This window comes from Typha angustifolia, chromosome 10 (assembly GCF_048772165.1).
Source record: "Typha angustifolia cultivar Huaian chromosome 10, ASM4877216v1, whole genome shotgun sequence".
Lineage (NCBI taxonomy): Eukaryota > Viridiplantae > Streptophyta > Magnoliopsida > Poales > Typhaceae > Typha > Typha angustifolia.
The window spans coordinates 10,301,007-10,324,692 of NC_133248.1; the positions used below are offsets into that span (position 1 = coordinate 10,301,007).

The window sequence follows — 23,686 nt, forward strand, 5'->3', positions numbered from 1 at the left end:
GCTTGATCGAGGCGTTTGATTTGAACTAATTATGGGCACCGCTGCCAGAACCCTACTACGGTCATCTGCCCTCCTACGGCGCGCGGCGGCGCCGGCGGCGAGGTCGTCCTCCTCCGCTGCCCTCCCGGGTCTCCGACTTCCTAAACTTGGTCCATCGGCTCCTCGTCGTCTTCTTAGGTACACTATCACGCCGAGAACTGTTCTTTCTCCCTCTCTCGCTCTCCCTCTAAAAGGTCGTCCTTTGAAGGTCTCCGGTGGAGGCGAGCTTCTGCTTGGAATCGCTTCTGCCGCTGCACACCGCGACCGCCGCCGCGGTGATGACTTCATTGCTCTCCGCTCCTGGTCGGGGCTACGGATGGCTCTGTGAAGGTATTGTCTTTGTTGTGATTCTCGTTTTAACTGTTTTCCTTTTTGTTTCTTTAGTTCGAATTGATGGGGAAGGGTTAAAATTTTGATATTTAGTTTTAGTAGTCTAGGAAATAAGTCAGTGATTGGTGTCAGTAGGCATCACAAATAGATATAGAAATAGGAAGCATGATTCTTGTTTACAGGCTCTTTCGTAGGCAGTTGGAAATTATGCAATAAGGAGAAAAAGTGTGCATAAAAATTCAATAGATATACAGTGAGAACATTTAATTATTTTCCAGATATCATTAAGATTTTCAAGATATTACTCCCACATCCACTGTTATGTTTACTCTGTGCAGCTTATTCATAATTCTGTTTACACTATTCTTCTCTTCATTAACACAGACATAATGTTTGCATCTTCATGATTTGTTTTTCAATTATACCTAGTGTCTGGTTCTCAATGACTCAAATGACAATAGTTCTTTATCTTGTCTAACGGCGTTCAATAAAATTACAAAATAGCTAGAGAAGAAAATTTGACTCATGTACAGTTTGTCATTTCGCTTGCTATCCTATATTCTCCGTAATATCTGTGGCAAGGTGAATAGGAAGTATTATCGATCGGGCCTTTTGCTAGTTGACTCATGATAACATCTTCTCTTGGGCACTAGATTGCAGATATAGAGGGAGTTCTGGTTGCTAAGCCATGATAGCTGTTATCTTATGAGATTCTTCTTTATTAAAAAAAAATTTTTGGTGATGTTTCAAATATGATTTTTGTATCATTTTATTGTGTTGAAGAAACTGAATTACTAGCTTGTTGACACCTTGTCATTTACCATATCTGTTTTATACAACAGTGCAGTGGTCTTATTGCTTGTTTGATAAGTGATAAAAAAAATAGTGGGTATATTTTGTTTATTATTTCCTCTACATGAAAAGTTAGATAGCAAAGGCAGACATTCTATGCTGATTGCTGAAACTTTCATCATGTAATGTAGCCTTTTGTAATTTAAGAGGTATTGGGTTGTGAACTACTGTGTTCATAACTACAGTTCTCTTTATTCTGTGCTTTATCTTCTTGTCTCAATTTGTCATACTTCAGTCCCTCTTTCTAGTTTGCTTGATAAAGGAGCACTTTCTCTTTTTCCTCTTGTAGGACAAGATGAAACTAGATGAAGGCCAAGCAAGAAAAGGTGAATAACTAATTTTTACCCCACCATTATTTTGAAATATTAATGGAATGCTTTTGTGGCTTAGATGAGAGATGTACTCTTTTATCTTTTGAAATTTGAATTATGACCATCTGTACTACTTCATGCATGACAACAGCAAGGTATAGGCTTGTTGTGATATTTATATCAGGGTCATTCGTATGGTCCATTTTGTAATTTACACTTGCTTTTAGGTATTCAGTATATATAAAACCAGATAAAACTAGTATATTATCATAATTTAGGACACCTTTTGTAGAGCGAATTTGTTGCATGACCGTTACTTATTTGCTAGAATACTCTCTAAAGTTCATTGGATAGCCAATAACATTTATTTCTGGTTACAATATTATAGACACATCTGATTGATGATTGTTGCTACAAATATCAGGGAACTGTTATTCCTTGCCTAGTAATTGTGTGTCCTTAACTTCCTCATATTAGAAATCTCCCTTACTGTAAGACCTTCGATAATCATGTAGAGTATGTTATGGCTGAGTAACCCCTTGTTTCTTCACTACTTTCAAGGATATGTTATACATGTGACTGCTATCTGTATTAATGCAATTATTCTTACCGTCCTATTTGCGTTTCCCTTTCTTGCTTTACAGTTTTGCTTCTTGAAGCTCTTGTAGTTTTTAGAACATTAGATAGTAATTCTTTCATCGAATATTGGATTTGACTGCAATGTTGAACTTAGAATCAATATGCAAGCATTCTTGAGATATTAGAATCAATTATCGTGTAATTCCCTCTGGATATTTTAAAGATTGGGTTGGAGCAGGACACCACAAAGTTTAAGCTGCATCAGAGCCATTTCATTGTTCAAATGCCAACAATTGTATTGTGGTAAAGGCATTAAGCATCAATACTGATAATCAGTAATCAGAGTAAAATTTTAAGTATTAAGAAAAAAAAATTTATATTAACTTAGTAAAACTGAGCTACTATATAACAGTTGAAGTTGTGCTTCCCATAATTCTGGGCATTTTCCATTGCAAACAGGTTATCCACCAGGACAAGAATTCAGACTCCATACCACAGCAGGCAAATTATGTGTTAATTATACTAGAACATAGGCATGATTTAAACTGAATAATGATTGCTCTGATGATGTCGATAAACTTCTGTCAGACAACATATGGCATTCATTTTTTTTTAGAATTCTGATGAACATCACTGTGCTATTTATTGTTAAACACCATAGTAAGAGCATTGTCATGTAGGAAAAGGTGGTGGTTGCATTCTTGAAGAAGATTATCAAGCTCTCTATTTAGTTTGTTTGAGTATTCATTTTATTTATAATTTTCATGAACATCACTTCACTATCTATTGTCAGACACCATAGTCAGAGCATCATTGTCATATAGGAAAGCCGCTGTTGCATTCTTGAAGAAAATTATCAAGCTTTCTGCAATATATTAGATCGTTTGAAACAACCATCATGATAGTTGGTGACATGGCGCTTATATGTTCTTTGCAGTAGAGCCTGTCACTTGTTGCAGTCTGATTTATTTCCTCACATATTCTGACTGAATTGAATTTTTTACTGGCTTCTGACATTTACCAGATGGCAATGATGATGTGTGACATCTTCTAGGTGGAGCATTCAGAAGTTGGTGTCAAGATTCCAGAGGAATTTACTTGAGAACAACAGAACTAGTAGATTGAGTGAGAATTTAATAACATAATGATGTTTTATGGTCCATTGTTTACTTCTTGATTCATATTGTTGTCATCATGAAGAAATTGAAACAACGAAACTGTTCTTTTTGGCACGTGTTTCTCCATTATTCTGGTCAGAGGATGATGTGTTTCTTGCGGTACTCTGTAACAAACCATTCCTGAATTGAATAAATGCAGGAAGGCATGTATGTGTCTATCCTTTTTGCAACTTTAAGCAGATATCAGTTGCTGTTTTGTCCACCCTTAATATCTTTTCCCATCACAAAGTTTTTTCAGCAACATGATGTAGCTAGCATGGTCAGGCTGTTCTTAATGCATTCTGATTGAACTTTGCTTGCAATAGCTGAGAACTTCCTACCTGGAACTTTTTTTTTTCAGATATTTATTGTGTATTTGTGCACCTAGAATGTTTATGTAAAATATACAGGATCTCGGTGACTGAATTCAAAGATTTTAGCGGCACCAGTGAAGATGAAAAATGCTAGCACCCTATATTGAGTACCATCTTAAACTTCAACTAGCAATCAGTCATGTCTTTTGTATCTGAAACTTTGGGTCCACTGCAACGTTTATCCTGCCTCCTTGATTCCATAAATCAAAATCTTCCAGCCGTGCGACAACGGCAATCAACTTTAGCCATGTTGTTTTCCGTCTATGAGGATTGTAGCTTTCTGGTAAATTTTCATGACATGACAAACCCAAAAATTTACAGGAATATTGATACCATTATTCGTCAGACCATTTAGCATGTAAAAGAAACAATCCAACTACTATAGTTTAGCCATTTCTGTATGGGCGTTAAAGAGAGCATAAACTGAATGATTTATAGATCAGTCATAATCCAAAATCATGCCAGGACCAAGGCAGATGTTAAAAACAAAAGCATCACTAAGTTCATGTTGATTTTGTGTATATATTCCATTTTCTTATGAAACCATATACCTCATTATCTACCACCATAAACACTTAATTTAACTAGCTAAAAAGCTTTGAAAACCTCAAAGCCGTTTCCCATTAAAACAAAAAAGATTGCAAGAGGATCTTGCTCACTCTTCCACTACATTCACCAATTCATACTCCACGAGTGACAAATTGTTCTCTTCCTTCACTGTAAAGTCAGCAGGTTCAGTAACTTCCACCCGACCCCACTTGTCCACTGCCAGCCTCATTGAACCCTTGAACATATCAATTTTGGCATTGCGAAGAACCACTGTAGCACCCGGTTTCATCGAATCAACTGTCAGATAACAAAGAACAAAGTCAGTCTGAGGTAATTTCATTGATCCGAACAGCTCATTATCTTAAAGTGAAAATGTCACAAAGGCATGTTCATATTGGGACAGTGAATGAAATCAAGCAGTATTAGACAATACAAGAAACCCTTTGTGAAACATAAAAAAATGCTTAAGCCCCTTCTTTATTAAGTTTGATACTAAAAGTCTTCTAATTTTCACTCAAAAGAATATTAGCATACTCCAATGGACTTAATTAGCAACAAAACAGGAAAAGTTGAATATCTACATGCTCTTGTGATAGAGATCATAAAGTTAACCTCTGAGGATGTGCATGTCCACACCAAATAGATTGTACCAAGTGATAATGACCGGAAGCAACATATAATATGTAAAAGATGCCACAGGAGACTTGTACAGTGGGTCATCTGTATTAAGCAAGAAATATAACAAGCAAAGCTGAATAGCTGATAAAAGTATCATTTTGAGAAACAGTATTATGTTCTAGATCTATCTGTATAGTACATTACATTAGCTAAGCATCTGAACATAGCCTCTTAATTACAGTATTATTTGAGATACTTAATCCCCCAGGAAATATGACAAATATCAATATCATAGGTTCTGGAATTTAGGTGAAGTTATTTAAAGTCTAAGACCCATTCATCCGCTTTCCAAACTGATCATACATGTCAAAATAAGCCAAATTTAATAACTACTTAAGCTTTTGTTCATTATCCATACGCTAAGATATTCAATAGGATAATGCAATAGAAATCTCACTGAAGTTAGAGATTGAAGCTCCAGAGTTACTAAGATGATAGAAGAAAAGTGATGCCCTGTCACACAAATACATTAAGCGCCTCTTCTAATCTGGGTTTCATGCAATAAAAAAATCACTTTGAAGAACAGCTTGAGACTTTTTCTCTAACACCGTACTTAGAAACCATTAATCTATACATATATGCATGATATGTATATATGTATGTATATAAATAAAGAGAAAGAGCATGACAGCTAAGTGAGAGGGTGACATGCACCCACTCACTAGTATTAGGGTCCCAATGCAGAGAAAGAGAAAAAAAATGAGAAAAAAGAAAAAGAAAGAGGAGGACGAGGAGGAGAATAGGAGAAAGATGAGAATGATAAGCATGTTTTCTCCACTCTTGTGAGTCTTATACAGGGACAACAAAATCGGTCAATCCCAACACGGATCGGCCAATCAAATCAAGTATCGCCCGATATGATCGATACCGACCAAATAACAACCAACTAACTGATATTGGGCCTAAATCAGGATCCGCCAATTTTTGGATTCATGGTTTTAAGCTCCTCAAACATTTGATTTAGAACCAAGTCAGCTTTCATATCCTAGGCCCTTATTCATAGGACTTGGCATATCAATCTTAAACCATTAGACCTAACTTCATATGGTCAATTGTAACTTGTAAGAAGCAAAAATTTCCATCTAAGTTATATAATCTTTTGGATTCATGTAAATGCAAAAATATTTTTACTCAAGTTAATTTCTCATTCCAATCATGTCTCAACCTAGAAAAGATATAATTTTGAGAAGATCTATTCCCATCATCATACATGAAAATATTTACCAAAATATCTACAAATTTACAAATTATTTACAGCAACATGTTCATATTAAGCACTTGCTTTTTCATGGAGTTTCTAATGTTTGCGTCCTTTACAAAAGCTTTATTAATCCGAAATAAGTGTGTTATCTTGATCCTTAGGAAGATTGTAAGTTGTAACAGGTAGAGCATTGTTAGATTTAGTGTTTTGTCACGAAATTACCAAGAGAGGGATTGTCAAACCTTAATTGTTGTAATGGCAAATTTGTAAACACAAAACATTAAATATTTATCATGTACAATCTAGAAATTTCATATGATTAAAATGCATTACTTACGGAAGAATGTTATGTGCAAAAAAAAAAAAAGTCAATACGGGAAACGTGATCATCATCATGGATCATGGTTTTTGTTTGGATTATTTATTGTCTATCTCCAATATTTTTGTTAACGATGTTCATGCAGGTATCCAAGATAGAGAAGACAAGAACGAGAAACAAAAAAATTCAGCCTTTCCGCATTCATTAGCAGAAATGTGCACAATGCGTTCTCCATGAGGAGAGAATGGCTTTCCAGTCCATAATGGCAGTTCTTCACACGTTTTACTCAAATATTCACGTCAATAAGAGATCGATGGCAACAATAAAAATAAGACTTAAATCTAGAAGTCACTATAATTTAAAGTTATAACAGAGCAGATCTAGAAACCCTAAACCCACAAAATTAGAAGAATGCCAAGAAAACAACAAAAAGATGAAGTTTTACATAGAAATGAGGGTAGAAGAGGGGAATCGAATCGAACCCTGTTCGTTTCTCGCGGTGAAGACGATGGTACCGGTCTCGTCGCCGACAAGACACTCCGCGATCCGTGTCTGGCGGAGGTTAGCGGAGGAGGCGCGGCCCTTCTGAAGCACAGTGTTAGAGCTCACCACTTTTACCGTCAACGTATGACCCGTCGTCCCCGGCTTGAGCTGATCCACCTTTGTGAACACAGGCTTCCTCATTGCCGGCTTCGATCCACCACTCTGCTGCGCTGCCGTCGTAGCCATGTCCGCCACCCAAGAAGAACCTCTAGATTAGAATGCAGAGGAACGCGATGTGGACGATGAGGTTAACCCTAGAATTTAAGTATAGCAAGAAGACGTAGTGGGTTTGGTTAAGATGTTCCACAAGAACGCTATAGAGTTTGGGTTCTTCTGTGAATCAGCGGACAGGATCGACTTATAGTGAGACATCGGGCGGTGAGGATATTACAAGGGAGATAAGTTATTGTCCTATTCTTTTATGTAATTAATTAATTAATTTATTTATTTATTTATTTTTGTGTGTGTTAGTGTGTGTTTTATTCAAGAAAGCACTTGGGGGGGAAATTGGATCGGATCAAATAGTTATAAATCATATTCGTATTCACATATCTATATTTTGTTGGATAAGATATTGGATATATCCATATTTATTTTCTAAATTCTTAATAACTTGTGATATTACTCAAACTTATAAGACAATTAATAAATATATACAAGAAAATTTTCTTCGACCTGTTTTCAACCTAACAGACGTATAATTGTGTGTAAAGAAAAGAGTTTTAGATTAGAAAATAGTTCAAATGATATCTTCTCCCCCTTTCGAATCTCTCCACTTTTAAGATTAGCGTTTACATTTCCAACACAATCAAAGGCTCAAAGGTGTAGGGTTTTAACCCAAGTTTAATGTGCCCCCAACTACTAACAGCTTTTCTTTTTTTCTTTTCCAAGGAAAAATTATGATCACGCATGATATCCTGATCTTAGTGCCTTAACTATAGTTTAATGTGGTTTTATTCTCTCTCTCTCTCTCTCTCTCTGGTTTGCATTTTCTTGGTAGGCTTAAATGCATCTTGAACTACTCTTCAAATAAAACTCCCCTCTCCCACCTACCTATTCCTTCAACTAGTGGATTTACAAAACTAGAGATACCCTGTTTAATATCTGAATTTTTATTTGGAATTGGAACGATGATGGTCTTTTACATTCTCTATCTGTAAACACTGAGCAAAATCACATTAACGTGGGCAAAGAGTTACAACCTTTGTTGGACGACATGTTATCAAAGACTTAGCATCATTGTATTACCCATATTGTTCTCAATGGTTACACTAGAGTAGCCATTACTTTGTTAAGTTCATGGCGCAGTACAGGAGTCGTATGTAAATTTTACTCCGCTACGATAATTGCTTGCTGCTGTTCATCTGCCTTGATTTCGCTTTCGCAGTTAGCTTCTTCTCCTGTATGTCGTTGATGATGATAGCGTAATATCACCATGGAGATGAATGCTGCTCAAAGATATAAACAAGCATTAGCCTCATTTTCTTTTCAAGATGCATATCCAAATAAGACATTATTCCTTCTTCTTTTTTGTTGAAAAATGAGCATTCGTAGACTTGTAACTTAATTGATTTTGTACCCCATTGCATATATCATTTGTGAGTTTTGATTTGTACATTTTGGACTTGTTTTTCTGCATTCTTGAATGTTGGTATGCAAATCGAATACAAAATCAAGCATCTTGCTTGTTATAATTAACGAGAAAATTTTGAGAAGGTTAATCTATGCATGAACTACCAAATACTAAATCAATACAAAACTTACAAACAAAGTGTTGGTTACCTCATTACCCACTTTATGAATTCCAAACATCTGTTAAACTTTTTCTAGCATATTCCATGAATCTACTTCTTCAAAATTTTCCTAGCATAATTGCTAACCCGACTCTAAGTCTTATTAAGTCAGTAGAATTCTATATGGTAATTATCTACTATACCTGCGATGATACGCGTCTTTACGCTAAACAAGTTCCAGAACATTGTGGCTGCTGATGCTGCAACAAATCTCTTTCGCGGGCAAGATTTCCATGCTTCCAAGACCCAATCTCTTGCATTCTCAACTGATACATTAGAAGTCACACCTTTGTTTAAGGTCTCAAATGCCCTTCTAATTCATACATGTTATTGCTTGTAATTGGTGTGAGAAAATCCTACTTACCTCTCTTATGTATCTGCTGCGAATAGCAAGCATAGAGTTTGGGTATGGTGAAGCTCAAGAAGAATCCTGCAAAATTTTACATATCAAAGCATCAGAGGCATTCCCAGATGCAATGCAATTTCAAGGATTAGTATTGTTGGTATCCCTGATAGAACTATACCAGCTGCTAAAAGCCTCCAAAGAGTTATCAGGTGAGCATACTTGGCCCCGAGGAGAAGAACAGGTACTACCTGGCATTTAGAGTAAAAGAAAATTTTAGAAAGCTATGCTAACTTTGGGTTGTACCATATAAAAGAAAAGTAGAAATGCTTTAACCTTACCTTGAGAGTCATCAACGGCTCACCGGAGAACAGCAATTGGGTCTTTGACATGGCCGCATTGGCCATCGGCAGAATCACTCGAGCAACACGAAGGATGTCCTCTTCTGTCAATTGAAAGCTTCCTCCCCGCTTGAGTTGCTGCCTGTAATATTTTGAGATCATTAATGTAAATCCTGACAGCAGTTAATTAGAATAAAATGAATAGAAAGGAGCAAGTACCTCTGAGGAACAGAATCTCTGAAGAAGGCCACGCCTGAGATCAAAATGCCCAAGTGACAAATTGCAGAGATAATGCTGCAAGTATCCCGAAAAAGCGCTAAGAACTCGTACAGTGAAAGAAAAGTCTCTACTAGATGCAAATTATTGCACATACCTGAAGCTAACATCCTTTGAAAAAGAAGAAGAGATGAAGAAAATCGAACCCAAACCGAACCAAAGCGAGGATTTTGCGACGTTTTTCCACATTATTAGTTCCCATATCCGCTCCCGTAGACCTCCTAGACTACCACGATCATCTTGATCAGTGATTTCTGCATCTGGAAACCAAAGCAACATTAGCTAAATAGAAAGAACAGAATGGACTTTATGAGTAAAAATAATAACCAAATCCCAAAAACCACTTACTCGGCGATGGACTCGGAGGAGGAGCAGAAGCCGCCAAACTCATCTTTTCCTTGGTACCCACTTTGGGTTTGCTCTGCTTCCTCTTCCTCACCCTCCCCAAATCATCCTCCATAAGGCCCAACTCCCTCTCCTCTCTAACAATCTCCTTCTCCAATCTCCTCCGAGCCCTGCGAGCATTTCTTGGGGATGCAGCGGCGGACGCCGCAGTCCTGCTCTTCCCTCTCCTGCGAGGCGTCATCGAGGCTGGTAACTCGAGACTCTCCTCGACAACGGACCGCGCCTTAGTCCTTCGGTGCGGAGAAGGGGAGAGGAGGAGCAATTCATGGAGGTGGAGAGGGGATGGTAAAATGGGCGACTTCCTTCTTGAAGGAGGTGTTGCGACGGGAACTATTTGGGTCTCGGGGTTCTCATCGTCGAAACAGGCCGCGAGGCGGGAGTTGGGCTTGCTCCGGAGGCGGGGCTCCGGAGAGCGGTGGTAAGGGGGAGTAGAAGGGGGGGGAGAATCCATGGAAGGTGGTGGTGGAGGAGGAAGAGAGCTCATTTGTGTAGGAGAAAGACAACCAAGCGAGGAAATAGGACTTTAGTACTCTTTGATGTGTGAGTTATACTACTTGAATTGTTATTGATGAATATAGCCGTTGGGATACGGATGGAATCTATGTTGAGAAAGGATTTGAATTCATGAAGAGAGAGAGAGAGAGAGAGAGAGAGAGAGAGAGAGAGAGAGAGAGAGAGAGAGTGGGAGAACATCAAAGATGGGGCCCTCTATTTAAACGGCTAGTGGCATTTGGGCTTTGACCAGTCATATTCTATAGCTATTGGAACCAAACTGGACTTGGGCTTATCAACTTGATCAATTTTTTTTCCGTTATGAGGTACACAGCCTGCAGTAGGAGACGGCATGAACTCAGAACTTACACACATATTATATATTTTGATCAGAATTTACATTCTCCATACTTCATGCATAATAAAAGCAGAAACTGTGATACAGTGGGGCAAAGTAAAAAGTCTTTCTGGAGAACAGAATGCTTATATTAATTGCCCTCTGGGGTAGTCGATGGACTGGTACAAGAGATGAACTGTAAACTTATTCTTCAGAATGAAACTTTTCGACATAGTTCATAACAATATTCTCCTTAATCATAAGGAACATGAACCCTTTCTGGACCAGCAAGCATGTCCTCCCAAAGTATATCAGAGAGGGCAAGCGTTAATTTCCCCACTTGTCCTGCAACAGAGAAGGAAATATTAGTTTGGCCAAGTGAAGCATAACAGGAGGGAAATTCACAGGGAGGATACATATTACCGTCTCCAATGGCATGGCCATCCCATTCAACAATAGGTAATATAGGAAGCCCGCTACCTACAAACATCATTTCAATTGACTCCTTTGCTTCATCAATGGTAATACTCGCGGTGTTCACACTACTCAGAAGTCCCTTCTCGACCAACTTGGGTGCCACTGCTAGCAGTCTCTTAGCAGTGCAGCCACTAAGGATTTTATCAAATGAAGGAAGCACTAAATCCCTGGTTTTGCTTATGAATGCAACATTAACGTTGGGCCCCTCGGCAATGTAGCCTTTCTCATCGACCCAGATTGAGGCAAATGCACCCTGTTCTTCTGCTTCCATTATTGAGAGAACATTTGGGAGATAATTTACATTTTTCATGGTTGCAAATAAAGGAGGTTTCATTGGGATGCTTGATGTAACTACTTTCACACCATCCTTACACTGAGTATAGTCATCAGCAATAACCACAGCATAGAATGCAGATCCTGGACAGCCTTTTGGAGATAGCAAGAAATCCCCAGGACCTGCACTCAACCAGTATCTGATTGAGCCTTTTTTGCATTTTGATGCTGCCGTCATCTGGATGAGTATGCTTCGCAAAGTCCCACGAGGGAAAGGAGAAGCAATCTTTGCTTTCGATGCAGACCTCAGGAATCGGTCCAAATGTGTATCTAGCTCATACAAATATCTGCAAATTATTTTCAAGGAGATAATAAGCCATTCAAAAATCCTAAAAACAACTCAAATTGTTCATGCTAAACAGATTTTCAGAAGATAAGCTACATCATAAAAGGTGTTATCCTGAGCCTCATAAATTTGTTTGAAATCATAGTATGCCAGTCTGGATTAAACAGAAGATCTCAACGACAAGAATATCATCAACTGAATGATTAAGGAAACAGGAGCCGAGGATTTATATCTTAAAAGTTTGCATGATATAGAGTAGCTTTCTTTTGTGAGAAGAGGAACAAGGGAATTAAGGATGAAATATGACTAGTAAGAAACGTTCTATAAATGGGATGAGAATCAGTGTACAAGAGCACAAAGAGACATAAGACCAGGGACAAAGACTGGTTACCATTAGTTAAAGGTTAATCACAAAATATTTTCCCATAAAATTTGTAGAATTAGTCCCAATAAGCTAGACGTGAATTATCTGGGAACCACTGCCGTCCCAGCGTTCTTAAATCACAAATATGCCCAACAACTCCTCTAGTCCCTTTAGTTGCTATTCCTAGAATGAGACAGTAGACATCATTTCATTGACTAAGATGTAAATAACTTGAAACAAAGATGACTAATTTGAAGCAATGTGGTCGACTAAGGATGTTACATGTAACTATAAAATAATTTATTACTGATAAGTCGAGAAGCAATATGCAAGAAAAGACTTCTTTGATTGTTCAACCTTTCAAGATGATTGTCAAGCCATAGGGTGAAAGCAAGAGTATTCTAGTGAATGTCAATGGAGCATAAAGGGGAAAAAAAGGTACAGCTCTAAAGTGCAACATCTGCCACGCTTACATAGAAGAGGCATTACATGGCTTAGGAGTTAAAAAGATCAGGAACAACAGTGGAGTTATTATATTTTCCCATAGTTTGGAGCCTCACCTACGGAAATTCGGTAGACAGTAATAAGTTCAAGACGAATGTCTTCATCAGGTTGTTAAAAGCTTGTCTGTCTCTCTGCATATTGTGAAGACCTAAAAGATATTGGTTTCTCTAAAATTAAACTCTTCTATGAACTACCACCTATGAAAATTTCCGGTTCTACATTCTTTCGGTTACTTTTTTTCTTGTTAAATAAGCAAGCCCTCCTAGGACATAAACAATCAAGCAATCACAATAATCTATGCAGCAATCAAAAAGATAAAGCTGAAATTTCAGCTTCCAGGCAAATTGCATGCATCTGACTCCAAAATTTTTGCTGAAGAAAATATTGATGCACATCTGATCAAAAATAAGGTTGGTGCCTACCCATCCATAAGCATAGCAGTATCAAAAACACCATGTCCTCTGTGAACCATGTGATCATCAATAGGAATAACCATCATGGCTGGATCAAGTGTAATCCCACCGAAGACACTAGAATACATTGCAGGGTATGGCTGTTCTCCCCCTGAGAGCCATTTTTCTTTCAGCTTTTCCAACACCTAGCAAATTGAGAAATAAAAGAAAGAAAAACCAAAAAGGAAGAGAGCGAGTTAATCCGTACTACAAGATTCTTTTAGGTCTCAGTTTGAAGCAGAAAAGTCCCTTTCATTTTTTACGTTCCAATGATTCATGGAAAAGAGAACTTGTTTGCATACTTGGGACTTTTCAACCAAGTAATTTAACTGATAATTGAAGCCATCTTCGCCCTAGTGAATTTTAGATGCACTGCAGGTTCGAGATTACTGAAGGAGATTGAATCTTCTATTGTGTTCAGAAATCGAGCCAGAGTGCTTGTTTGAAAATAAAGATAGGAACTTGAGCAGGCTAACAGGAGTATCAAAAAGCATAATTGGTTGAATATTTAAATCAAGCACTCAAATTCGAATTAAATAATATTCCAAGTGAAGGGTTGTCATTGCCTCAACCTCAAATCCCGACGAGTAAACTGGAACTGGAACACCGGCCCCACTATTATCACCCGCTGATCCAAGAAAACATGCCGAAAGATGAGAAATTGTTAGTCATCAAATCCCATCACATGTTCGAGAAAATGCTTCAAAGAAAACAAAACCTGGGTTTTGGCCGGAAGAGGCGTTAGAGGCAGAACCGTCCATGGCAGAGCAAGAAGAGAAGAATTGGAAGTGAGGATGTGAGATGGGTCAGAGGAGCTCACTTAAAAAGGCAAGGAAGGCTGTCGCTTTTAGCTTGTCCAATAGTAACAGAAGAGCATTTCCAAGTGAAATGGGAAGCAAAGCGCCGGTTTGCTGGCTTGGTTACTTTCCTTGATCAATAATTTCTCGCTCCCATTTGTTAATGGAGGAAAAGAACCAATTCGTACGCTACTACGTTGGAGGAAAGGGACACGGAAGAAGACAGCACGAAGTCGGCAGCTGCTCTTTCCAGTGACTCGAAGCGCACTAGACTAGCGCACAATGGATTCACTCTCTCTCCTAATAATGATTAGAGTTGATTAGATTAATTTTATTAAGTGTAATTGAAAAATAAATCTCAATGCACATATAAATGGAATTCTGCTTATATTTATTTAATTCGCTTAGAGAGTATGCAGATTGGTATTAAGATTCAATACGAACTGATCACATTGATAAGCTAATACTAATTAATATATTGATGCATATCTAACGAAACTCGTATATCGACTTACACAAATCTATGTGTACGAAATATGCGCTTGTGCAATACTATTTGTCTCTTTTTTAGTATATTTTGTTTTGGAATATCACTATTACAACAATTGCCAACTTATTTGCTTGGTTAAACAGTACACATTAGATCTATCCCTTGAGAAAATGATCACTCACTCTCGTGAGCCATATGGATTTCTTTATACGAATCAAAGAGGAGGCTATCATTATTCCAAGTTAATTAACGAGAGAGAACAGAGTCTAATGATGTCTACATATTAATGTCTCAGTTCGGGGCTCTACGAGCTAGACAAAACCTTTTTGTAAAAAAGGAAAGCTTGTAGACAAATGATTTATTAAATCTTAAGAAATTAGTTATAACTTGATGCCCAACAAGAATGTGTATATTTTTAATCAACGACAAGAAATCAAAGAGTTTTTACATTGACAAATCCAACAAGAGTGTATCTGTAGTTCGACATCAATTTTGATCACCTAAAAGAAAGAAAAGATGGTACAATTAAACTCCGATCATTTGAGCTGCAGACCCTTGTATGGCACCGGGATTCTTCGTGTCTTTGGACCCGACGTGATGTCCTCCCAGAAGAGAGCAGAGAGGGCAAGTGTTAGTTCTCCCACTCGTCCTACAAAAGATGAAACATTTCATGCTCGTTGAAGTAACTTGGATTACTAGAGAAGATCAGGGTTGAAATATAATTCATTAAAAGGTGTTTAATCTATTTTTTATCTAGATCTAGTTTTTTATGTAACCGAAACATTATTCCTGAATTGATACGAGAAAAAGTAAGAGAAGAGGAGCTAGTTACCATCTCCAATTGGGTGATTGTCCCATGAAGTGATAGGCAATATGGGAAGCAAACTGCTGACAAACATCATCTCAGCTGAATCCTTTGCTTCCTCAACTGTTATATCTCGTACTATCACACTCTTCAGAAGACCCCTCTCAACCAACCTCTTTGCCAGGACTAGGAGCCTCCTGGAAGTGCATCCACAAAGAATTTTATCAGGCAAGGGCAGCATAAGCTCCTTGTTCTTGCTTATGAATGCGACATTGGCATTGGGGCCCTCTGCAACATAGCCTTGGCCATCAACCCAGATGGAGGCAAAGGCTCCTTTCTCTTCTGCTTCCATCTTTGAGTGAACATTGGGGATATAGTTCACACTCTTCATCGTCGCGAACAAGGGAGCTTTCATTGGAATGCTGGAGGTTATAATCCTCACTCCTTCATTCACCTGTGAGAAGGTTTGGCTGATGACTACTGCATAAAATGTGGCCTGTGGACAGCCTGCCGGCGATAAGGCGAAGTTGCCCGGGCCGGCACTCAACCAGTATCTGAGCGAGCCTGTCTTACACTTAGATGCAGCTGCGAGCTGGATAAGTATGCTTCGCATTGTTCTGCAGGAGAAAGGGGAAGATATCTTTGCCTTCGATGCGGAAACCAGGAACCGATCCAGATGGGCGTCTAACTCATACAGGTATCTGCAATAAGTTCTTGAAACTGTGAATGTAATCTTAGAACAATTGGAAACTCTATTCTTCTCAAAAGAAATCAGCAAACATGCATATTCACTGGTAGAAATTTTCGACATCGTTCTGCTCCACATCACCACTAGTCTTAATTAGCTCACAAGTTTTCAGAAAGATCCCTCCAGAGATTTAGAAGGTTTCTTTTTCCACAAAGGAATTAAACTTGAAATTACTGAGCAACTAGGGAGTGAGACACCCGAGGGTTGAATAACATTCATTTAAAGGTCAAGAAGCCTCATAAGAAAACGCCAACAAAATCAGAGAAACATTAAACACAAAGTTAAAAAACCACATGTTCATAATGTGGTAAGGAATGTAATTTGAGCATAGGGTTCTTTTAATTGTTCTTCCTTCACTTCCTCGAGATTATGTTGTACACATAGGATGCCTCTATCATTCTCATTATTCGCTGCTAAAAACACGTCCCACACATGCAAGTACAACTTCCAGAAGCATTATGATCAAGTTAAACAAATCCAATGGACAGTGAAAACATTAGATGGAATAGGCAGCATAAACCCACCCATCGAAAAGCATAGTTGTATCAAAAACACCATGACCTCTGTGAACCATGTGATCATCCATTGGGATCACCATCAAGGATGGATCAAGAGTTATCCCACCAAAAAAACTCGAATACATTGCCTGATATTGATGGTTTGCTCCTGGTGTACATTTTTCTTGCAGTATGTCAACCACCTGGGAAGAAGGTAAGATGAATTTGCTTGGCTGATTCTAAAAATTTTCAGTTCGATATGGAAGACTATTTGCGTATAAATAAGACTAATACAAGATCAACCTATTCACCTCGGATGAAGAGTAAACTGGAACATAGTGATGAACCACATCCTTGTAGTCTTCTCCTGATGCAAGACAGAAATTTTAAAACACACTCACAGCTCTTGAATGAAGCAAGTGCTTTTCTTGTAACAGTCCTAATGGATAGAATGAGAGAACGAGATGAGGGCTTACCTGGTTTGCCGTAAGAAGGATGAACGTCGGAGACGTCATCCAAGGTGGTGGGCTTGGTCGGTGGAGGAGCCGGAGCTGGATAAGAATCACAAGAAATAGAAAGCCGTATCCGGGCGGGAGGAAGAGGAGGAAGATTAATGCAGCAAAGGGAAGGAGGGAAACGGAAAGGAGTGTTTAGGAGGGAAAGAGGCATTGTGATGTTGTTGGGTTTTGATCGGATTGCTTCCATCCTCTTCCTCTGTTCGAAGTCTAGTTTAACCAATGTATACACATATATACAAATGATTCATGTAAAGAACAACAAATTTCACACTACTAATCCAACTAAATAAAACTCAAAGCGTGATCCACGTGACAAGATAAAATAGGCAGCATCGTGATCCACGCGACCAGGTTGGTTATCATCAAATCCGGCCTTCCTCCAATGACAGTTTTGGTAGAGTTACGTAATGCACAAACAATACTAATGGCTTGCATTCTTTATTTCTGATCATATTTGTCGTTCAATTTTATGCTTTCAGTAATATTGTTATGTATTTCAAAAGCAAGAAATTCAAATAACAGAAAATTGAAGTACTACCACACGCACGAAGATTACATGTAATTACTATAGATAAATGTCTACCGAATGAAAAGATTTTATCCAACATAAGAGATAAGAAACAAAGGATGGAAATAAATAGATGACTAGAGTGAGTTTCAGAAGAAACCACGAGCAAAAGAAGTTTTTGAGGTTTATTATCAAAGAACAATCAACCCTGATAGCAGTTGAATGACCCAACGAGGAGTTGGGGATCACCGCGGTATTATTAACTTGCTCTGCCATCTTTCTCATCATTTGCTGGACTTTGAATGCCTCTGGCAGAAGGATTTAATCCTATCAAGACCATCTTCCAGAGAAGATGGATCAATGGCAAAAGTAATGCGAAGCCAATTCTTCAGTCCCAGTACACTTCCTGGAAAAATGAATTATTCAACATTTTTAGCACGAAACTACAGCAGCAAAATTGTCATTTGTTTACAAGAAGAAAATTGATAAGAGAAACTGACAGAATCCCAAGAACAATTTCTCTGAGTAGATAACTTCTTACAAACCTATAGCTTCATAGGATGGAAAGAGCAATCTCAGTAAACAAAGGAATAAAAGATTAAAGGGTATCTCACTGTGTGGATTTTCAATATGAAACAAATTAGTGTTGTTCATCAAATCTAAAAAGAGACAACCACTGGCAAATTCTAATCTAACACAAATGTTGTACTATCTTAAATCTAAGTTTTAACCTTCTTTATGTGAATTGGGCTGTTGCTTGTTGCTTTAGATCAAGGAGAGACAGAAGCAGAGCTAAGTATTGAAGGAGTCCACCTCAAGGATACTGGAGGCATAGCATAATATGTGATTTGGTTTTGCATTATGAACTCGAACCTCTTTTAAATGAAGTTGGCCCCTACAGTTGTCTTATGATTTTTAGCATCCATGCAAGCACATATATTGCAAGGAGAAAATTTACTGGTAAAACAAAGAGTAAATCAGGTTGTACACTGGTGATAGTAAACATGCTTCAATTTTGTGGAACGGAATGGTAAGTACTGCAACTAAATATAGTCACCTGGACATAATATAACGGACTCCTCTTTGGCTAGTTTGCTGCAGAAGTCAATATCATCATGGATGTCTTCCAAACAAGCTACATTCAGCTTTACCTGCACCACATGCCATCAGCATGAATTATTTCAGCACAGTAATGTTGAAATTGTTTTGCTCACCATCACAAACATGGATCCCTCAGGCTTATGGGGACAGGTAATGTAGCTGATATCCTTTATTTTGTTGTAACATATATCTGCTGCTTCTCTTAATATATGAATAATTTTGTTAAAGAAATCTTCCTTCGTATTCTGAATGATATGAGGAATTGCTCCCTAAACAAAAATAGAAGTTCATCAGAAAGAAGGAATAAAGAATTGAAGTAACTATCTCACCATTTTGAAAAAATGACTGCTCCTTATTAAACCATGTAACAATTGAAGAGACCAATATTTGACACGTCATTTATGCCTTAAAAAGAGAACTCAACAAAAGTTTGAGAAATTATATTCATTGAACATGCTGAATCCCCAACATAAAGATCAAGTAGTCTCTAACTGAAGTTAACATGACAAAAGGCAAACAACTCGCTCTTTTGACCTCTCACAATAATACAATAGAAATATGTATAATGCTAAATGTAAGGGACGCAATAAGAAAATATAGGTGTCATTTTCTTTCACGACATAAAGAATATATTAAAGCAAGTATTAGAGTAGGCTAATTATAGATACTGGATGAGCCAAGCAACACCTAAAATTTAGGTTTTGATATGCTATATCATGTTCATATCCTACCAAACTTCTTTTTTCCGTATAATAGACTAGGAAATTAGAAGCATAAGTGATAACAGCATTGTGTAATTTTCAAAGAGCACAGAGATATACAGACAGACAGGCATGTGCACAGACACACACAAGTCCTGCATGCATGCACACAGAGAGAGATGATCTGAGAATTTAGTAGATGAAAATCTTGCATTGCCCCTTAAGTACTAAAACTCTAGAACATAAATTTTCCATCTTTTCTCTATTTAACTTCTGAAATCCTTTTTTTTCTCATGATTCATACCTTTCAATTATAATCTAATTTCACCTCTCCCTACCTGCAAAACATTTATTTAATATACCCAGAATTTATGGCCCAAATGTAGCTGTAGATATACAATATATTTTTCTAGGTACACCTGATTCAGATATCTCTGGTTGAACACATAGCATGAAAATAACAAAACTTTCTTACCACATTAAGATACACAACAAACAAAACATAGAATGAAAGGTAATACTGAATGACAATTTAATCAAAAAAATGTGAACAAATGGTTAAAGAAAAAATAGTATAAACAAATAACTAAAAAATAGTGTGAAGAAATGATTAAACAAACAAATCGTGTTAAAATGATCAAAAGATATTAGCTAAATAAATAGCTTCATTACTTATATCAACTATAAGGTGTTTATAGTTTGTGATCTTGTCAATAACAGTGATAGAATTGAGATCATTTTTTGGCTCGGAAATTTCTAATTAATGTACAATTTTTCCATTTCCTCAGATAGTTTTGGGTGGAAAATAATTTAGAAAATTTATCTTTCATCCATGTCCTTTATAACATTGTGAACAAAAAACAAAAACAAAATTATAATCAATTAAAAGTAATTGGTTATTACTCGGTTCAAATGGCCTCTAGGCACACCTGATTCAGATATTCTCTGGTTGAGCGCATAGCATGAAAATAACAAAACTTTCTTACTACATCAAGATACACAACAAACAGAACAACTGAGGTTAATATACAGCAAAGAAGAAAGAAGAAAATGAGGTTATTCTGTTCAAATATCAAAGAGGCATTATCTATAAGATATTCAAATAACTCGGGTAACTTTTAAGACATGGAAGAAATGGAAACTGACCTGAATAAATGTTGCAGGATCTGTTGAGATATTAAGGAAATTTTTCATAGAGTCCAGAAACTGTCAAAAAGAAGCATGTTGTCAAATTAGGATGGAAAGATGTCCAGACTGATTCTTCTTTCAACTGGGAAAGTATTCATTTGTAGAATAAAGACGCAAGGCCTTGAAATCATCAACAATATATATTAAATTTTGTCATTTATATAGGGCTACAAACATTCAGCCCCATCTCTGTAGTATGAATTTCAAGAGGTCACCATGCTGTCTTCCCATTTCTCATACTGTTGGCAAATATACTTTATATTTACGGTATAAAAAGGATGGGTTTTGGCGGTTGAGAAATGATAGGCACCTCTGAATATTTTCTTAGCATTGTAGTTTTCATTAGCTCAGTTGAATGTCAAACAAGCCCATCTAACATGACTAATCAGGCGTCCCTCCCTCTGTCAACCAGCCTAGGTGGCTTGACTAGGACGAAACAGAATCAGTATATAAACCTTGATTCCTGTCACTTGGATCTTGTACTCTCAAACACTCAAATCTCCGAGCTTGCCTCAGGTTAATATTACCATAAAGAATTATATAAGTTGCACTTGAATCTAGCAAAGCTCAGAACTGACGGTAGGAACCACCAAAAAAATTTCACCAAATAATTATAAGCAAGCAAATAAATGTAAGAAGAAAAATCACCATAGTTTTCTTAAAAAAACCCTTAGGGTCGGTCGTCGCAATCCAACCAAGTCGCCAACCAGGCACCAGCCATCTCTTTGATATAGACCCCAAGGTGAGGACTGGAACCGTCTCCCCAAAAACTCCCATTGGAATAAAAGGATTGTTTCCAAAGGTCAAATGATCATACACTTCATCAGCAATGACCATAATGCCAAGCTCTCTTGCAGTTTCAGCAACCTGAAAATAATTAAAAAATGATAATGAGACTGAAACAGATAAACATATTGAATCGCATCCAGAGGGTGATGTACAAACCTCAGCTAAATGCTGATATGTGAACACATTCCCACAGGGATTATTGGGATTTATTATGACCATAGCAGCAGTATTCTCATCTGCAAGAGCTTTTACAGCTTCCAGGTCAATCTCCCAACCCTTCTCTGGTATAAGATCAAAATGTCGAGCCTCCAGACCATCAAATGCAGTACGTGCCTCGTAAGCAGGGAACCCAGGCCTCGGAAGCAATATGTTCGCACCAGGGCGGGCAAGAACTGAGATTACAACCTCAATCGCCTGGGAGCATCCCCCAGTGAGGAATATGTCATCAGGAGAAAGCTTGTAAGGAAGATCCCGGGATAGATACTCCGCAATAGCACTGTGGTTTGCAATCCACAAAATTAACATTGGTAATCAAAGAAGTACTTATTTACTTGATAATATAAATGCAAGATATCTATAATCCAATAGGACGTCGGGCTCCTCCTCAAATTCCGACAAAAATAGAAAGCATTTTGTTCAATTAAGTGAATCAAATTTGAAACCAAACACCTTCTTCTTATAGAAGAAAACATCGATCCGCCAGCAAAATGTTGTGCCCTAACAAGAAAGAACTTAATGCCAAGAAATAGTTCTTTTAAATTAATATGAACAAATAGTTGATAATATCAACCAACTATTTATAAATGTAGACGAGACACCTACGCTACCAAAGCTAGGTAATAAACTAATGTCCATAGAAGAGGGAAGAATATCTACTTTTTTTATCCCAAAACAGAGAACTTTCTTAGTGAAATAAATCGCCGTTAAATATAATAGTGACGATTACAGAATAATCTCATGTCAATAAAAGATATTTCTCTCGCTAACTAATAACAAGAAAACTTTTATCATTTTTATTCACGAAATAGAACGATAAGGCAATTGGTGGGAAACGGATAGGAAATACTCACTATTTCGCCGAAGGGACGCCAACGTTAGGAGAGTAGCAGTTGTACTTGGCGGATCGGACGGCATCGACGATGGCGTCCTCGGCGACAAGGGTGGTGCGGAAGCAGGGGAACGTCGAGGGATCGCCGTGCCCGAGCGGGATCACCGGCCGTGGGTCCCCCTCTTTCAGGCTGGACATGACCTTGTACAGGGTTGCACGTATGCTATTCTTGCCGGCGCTCGTGAGAGAGATGTTTTCCCCAAAACCCCACCTCACCTCTCTTCCTTCTCCGTTCTCCATTGGATTCAAGCGCGAGCGCGAGGAGGAAGAAACCCAGGAATAGGGTTTTCTTACCCTTAATAAGGTATGCGGTGGGAACTAATCATAGGGGTAGGTGGTGAAAAGCAACCAGAAGGGAGGTGACGTGAGTACAGTCGTGAGCTTGAGCTCAGTTTGCTCGGCCGGAGACTGACGTCACTGTTTTATTTTTTATTTAATTTTATTAAAATATACGTTATAACTAATCCAAGCCAACACCGACAGAGTTCAAAAATAAGACAAAAGAACAAAAGTAGATTAGAAAGCAAAAGCGTTAATTACGTCTAACCCTCTAGACTATATTTTATTTAATCAGGATTCTCTAAATTTTGACCTAAATACCTCTATAATCTTTAAAATCGATTTTTTTCCCTTCACTTCACGATCATCATCACTGTTTTTTTTTTCTTTTATTTTATTTTCTCCCTCTTTCGCTTTTATTCTTTCCTAGACTAGCTTATTATTACCATCATCCTCTTACTCCGCTCGATGCTAAACGTAGAACAAAAGGAGACAAAATAGAAAAAAGAATAAATTATTTATTATTTTAATTTAAAAATTAATAATATTATGATATATTAATTAGGAGTATAATTTAGTCGTTACGTTATCCCCAAATTTTAGGCTAATATTTTAATCTAAAGAAATTTTTAAAAAAATTCTCTAAAAATTATATATAATTTAGGGAGATTTTCGTCCACTTCGAGCCATCTCCACAAGCAACTCTAACTCTGACTCGATGATGATTTATCAAAAGAGGCCCTTGTGCTAAATTAGGGCTAAACCGCAGCTCACAACAAAACAAATTACCTCCTAAGACACACTGTGCAGTCTCCACCACCT

At 37.6% G+C, this 23,686-nt stretch overlaps 5 protein-coding genes across 6 annotated transcripts; all 5 read right to left on the bottom strand.

Annotated features, from left to right (window-relative positions):
• Window positions 1-4,119: 4,119 nt before the first annotated feature.
• LOC140768609 (uncharacterized protein At4g28440-like) lies at window positions 4,120-7,183 on the bottom strand. Its single transcript, XM_073108947.1, has 2 exons — window positions 6,872-7,183; window positions 4,120-4,488 (listed from the first exon to the last, which is right to left on the bottom strand). Exons 1-2 carry the CDS (start codon window positions 7,116-7,118, stop codon window positions 4,298-4,300), a joined length of 438 nt encoding a protein of 145 aa, XP_072965048.1. The 5' UTR covers window positions 7,119-7,183; the 3' UTR covers window positions 4,120-4,297.
• An 850-nt stretch (window positions 7,184-8,033) lies between these two features.
• Window positions 8,034-10,803, bottom strand: LOC140768883 (reticulon-like protein B17). The gene is made up of 8 exons (XM_073109334.1): window positions 10,034-10,803; window positions 9,783-9,945; window positions 9,629-9,703; window positions 9,410-9,551; window positions 9,250-9,319; window positions 9,090-9,155; window positions 8,869-8,991; window positions 8,034-8,380 (listed from the first exon to the last, which is right to left on the bottom strand). Exons 1-8 carry the CDS (start codon window positions 10,572-10,574, stop codon window positions 8,262-8,264), a joined length of 1,299 nt encoding a protein of 432 aa, XP_072965435.1. The 5' UTR covers window positions 10,575-10,803; the 3' UTR covers window positions 8,034-8,261.
• A 132-nt stretch (window positions 10,804-10,935) lies between these two features.
• Window positions 10,936-14,366, bottom strand: LOC140768884 (D-amino-acid transaminase, chloroplastic-like). 2 transcript variants are annotated; one of them, XM_073109335.1, is made up of 5 exons: window positions 14,054-14,366; window positions 13,902-13,963; window positions 13,306-13,481; window positions 11,343-12,016; window positions 10,936-11,264 (listed from the first exon to the last, which is right to left on the bottom strand). In XM_073109335.1, the coding sequence occupies exons 1-5, from the start codon at window positions 14,094-14,096 to the stop codon at window positions 11,173-11,175; spliced, it is 1,047 nt and encodes a 348-aa protein (XP_072965436.1). In that variant the 5' UTR covers window positions 14,097-14,366; the 3' UTR covers window positions 10,936-11,172. The 2 variants fall into 2 exon arrangements, with proteins under 2 accessions (XP_072965436.1, XP_072965437.1); XM_073109336.1 differs by having other exon boundaries at window positions 13,908-13,963; window positions 14,054-14,362.
• Window positions 14,367-15,007: 641 nt separating this feature from the next.
• Window positions 15,008-17,579, bottom strand: LOC140768533 (D-amino-acid transaminase, chloroplastic-like). The gene is made up of 5 exons (XM_073108843.1): window positions 17,149-17,579; window positions 16,984-17,039; window positions 16,700-16,875; window positions 15,455-16,128; window positions 15,008-15,271 (listed from the first exon to the last, which is right to left on the bottom strand). Exons 1-5 carry the CDS (start codon window positions 17,375-17,377, stop codon window positions 15,159-15,161), a joined length of 1,248 nt encoding a protein of 415 aa, XP_072964944.1. The 5' UTR covers window positions 17,378-17,579; the 3' UTR covers window positions 15,008-15,158.
• A 163-nt stretch (window positions 17,580-17,742) lies between these two features.
• LOC140768531 (nicotianamine aminotransferase 1-like) lies at window positions 17,743-22,896 on the bottom strand. Its single transcript, XM_073108842.1, has 7 exons — window positions 22,548-22,896; window positions 21,634-21,973; window positions 21,337-21,555; window positions 20,647-20,706; window positions 18,913-19,068; window positions 18,756-18,849; window positions 17,743-18,104 (listed from the first exon to the last, which is right to left on the bottom strand). The coding sequence occupies exons 1-7, from the start codon at window positions 22,823-22,825 to the stop codon at window positions 17,983-17,985; spliced, it is 1,269 nt and encodes a 422-aa protein (XP_072964943.1). The 5' UTR covers window positions 22,826-22,896; the 3' UTR covers window positions 17,743-17,982.
• Window positions 22,897-23,686: the final 790 nt, after the last annotated feature.

Excerpts from the sequence above, each read along its gene's own strand:
- LOC140768609 (XM_073108947.1), bottom strand. The coding sequence starts at position 7,118 with ATGGCTACGACGGCAGCGCAGCAGAGTGGTGGATCGAAGCCGGCAATG. Across the intron at positions 4,489-6,871 it reads CACCGCGAGAAACGAACAGG|TTGATTCGATGAAACCGGGT; the intron begins GTTCGATTCGAT and ends GTTATCTGACAG.
- LOC140768883 (XM_073109334.1), bottom strand. The coding sequence starts at position 10,574 with ATGAGCTCTCTTCCTCCTCCACCACCACCTTCCATGGATTCTCCCCCC. Across the intron at positions 9,946-10,033 it reads TCCTCCGAGTCCATCGCCGA|ATGCAGAAATCACTGATCAA; the intron begins GTAAGTGGTTTT and ends TTTGGTTTCCAG. Across the intron at positions 9,156-9,249 it reads TTGGAGGCTTTTAGCAGCTG|GATTCTTCTTGAGCTTCACC; the intron begins GTATAGTTCTAT and ends AAAATTTTGCAG.
- LOC140768884 (XM_073109335.1), bottom strand. The coding sequence starts at position 14,096 with ATGGACGGTTCTGCCTCTAACGCCTCTTCCGGCCAAAACCCAG. Across the intron at positions 13,482-13,901 it reads CGTCGGGATTTGAGGTTGAG|GTGTTGGAAAAGCTGAAAGA; the intron begins GCAATGACAACC and ends TCAATTTGCTAG. Across the intron at positions 12,017-13,305 it reads ACTGCTATGCTTATGGATGG|ATATTTGTATGAGCTAGATA; the intron begins GTAGGCACCAAC and ends AATAATTTGCAG.
- LOC140768533 (XM_073108843.1), bottom strand. The coding sequence starts at position 17,377 with ATGGAAGCAATCCGATCAAAACCCAACAACATCACAATGCCTCTTTCC. Across the intron at positions 17,040-17,148 it reads TCCTTCTTACGGCAAACCAG|GAGAAGACTACAAGGATGTG; the intron begins GTAAGCCCTCAT and ends GTCTTGCATCAG. Across the intron at positions 16,129-16,699 it reads ACAACTATGCTTTTCGATGG|ATACCTGTATGAGTTAGACG; the intron begins GTGGGTTTATGC and ends AACTTATTGCAG.
- LOC140768531 (XM_073108842.1), bottom strand. The coding sequence starts at position 22,825 with ATGGAGAACGGAGAAGGAAGAGAGGTGAGGTGGGGTTTTGGGGAAAAC. Across the intron at positions 19,069-20,646 it reads ATCCTGCAACATTTATTCAG|GGAGCAATTCCTCATATCAT; the intron begins GTCAGTTTCCAT and ends ATTTTTGTTTAG. Across the intron at positions 18,105-18,755 it reads GTCCGTTATATTATGTCCAG|GAAGTGTACTGGGACTGAAG; the intron begins GTGACTATATTT and ends TCATTTTTCCAG.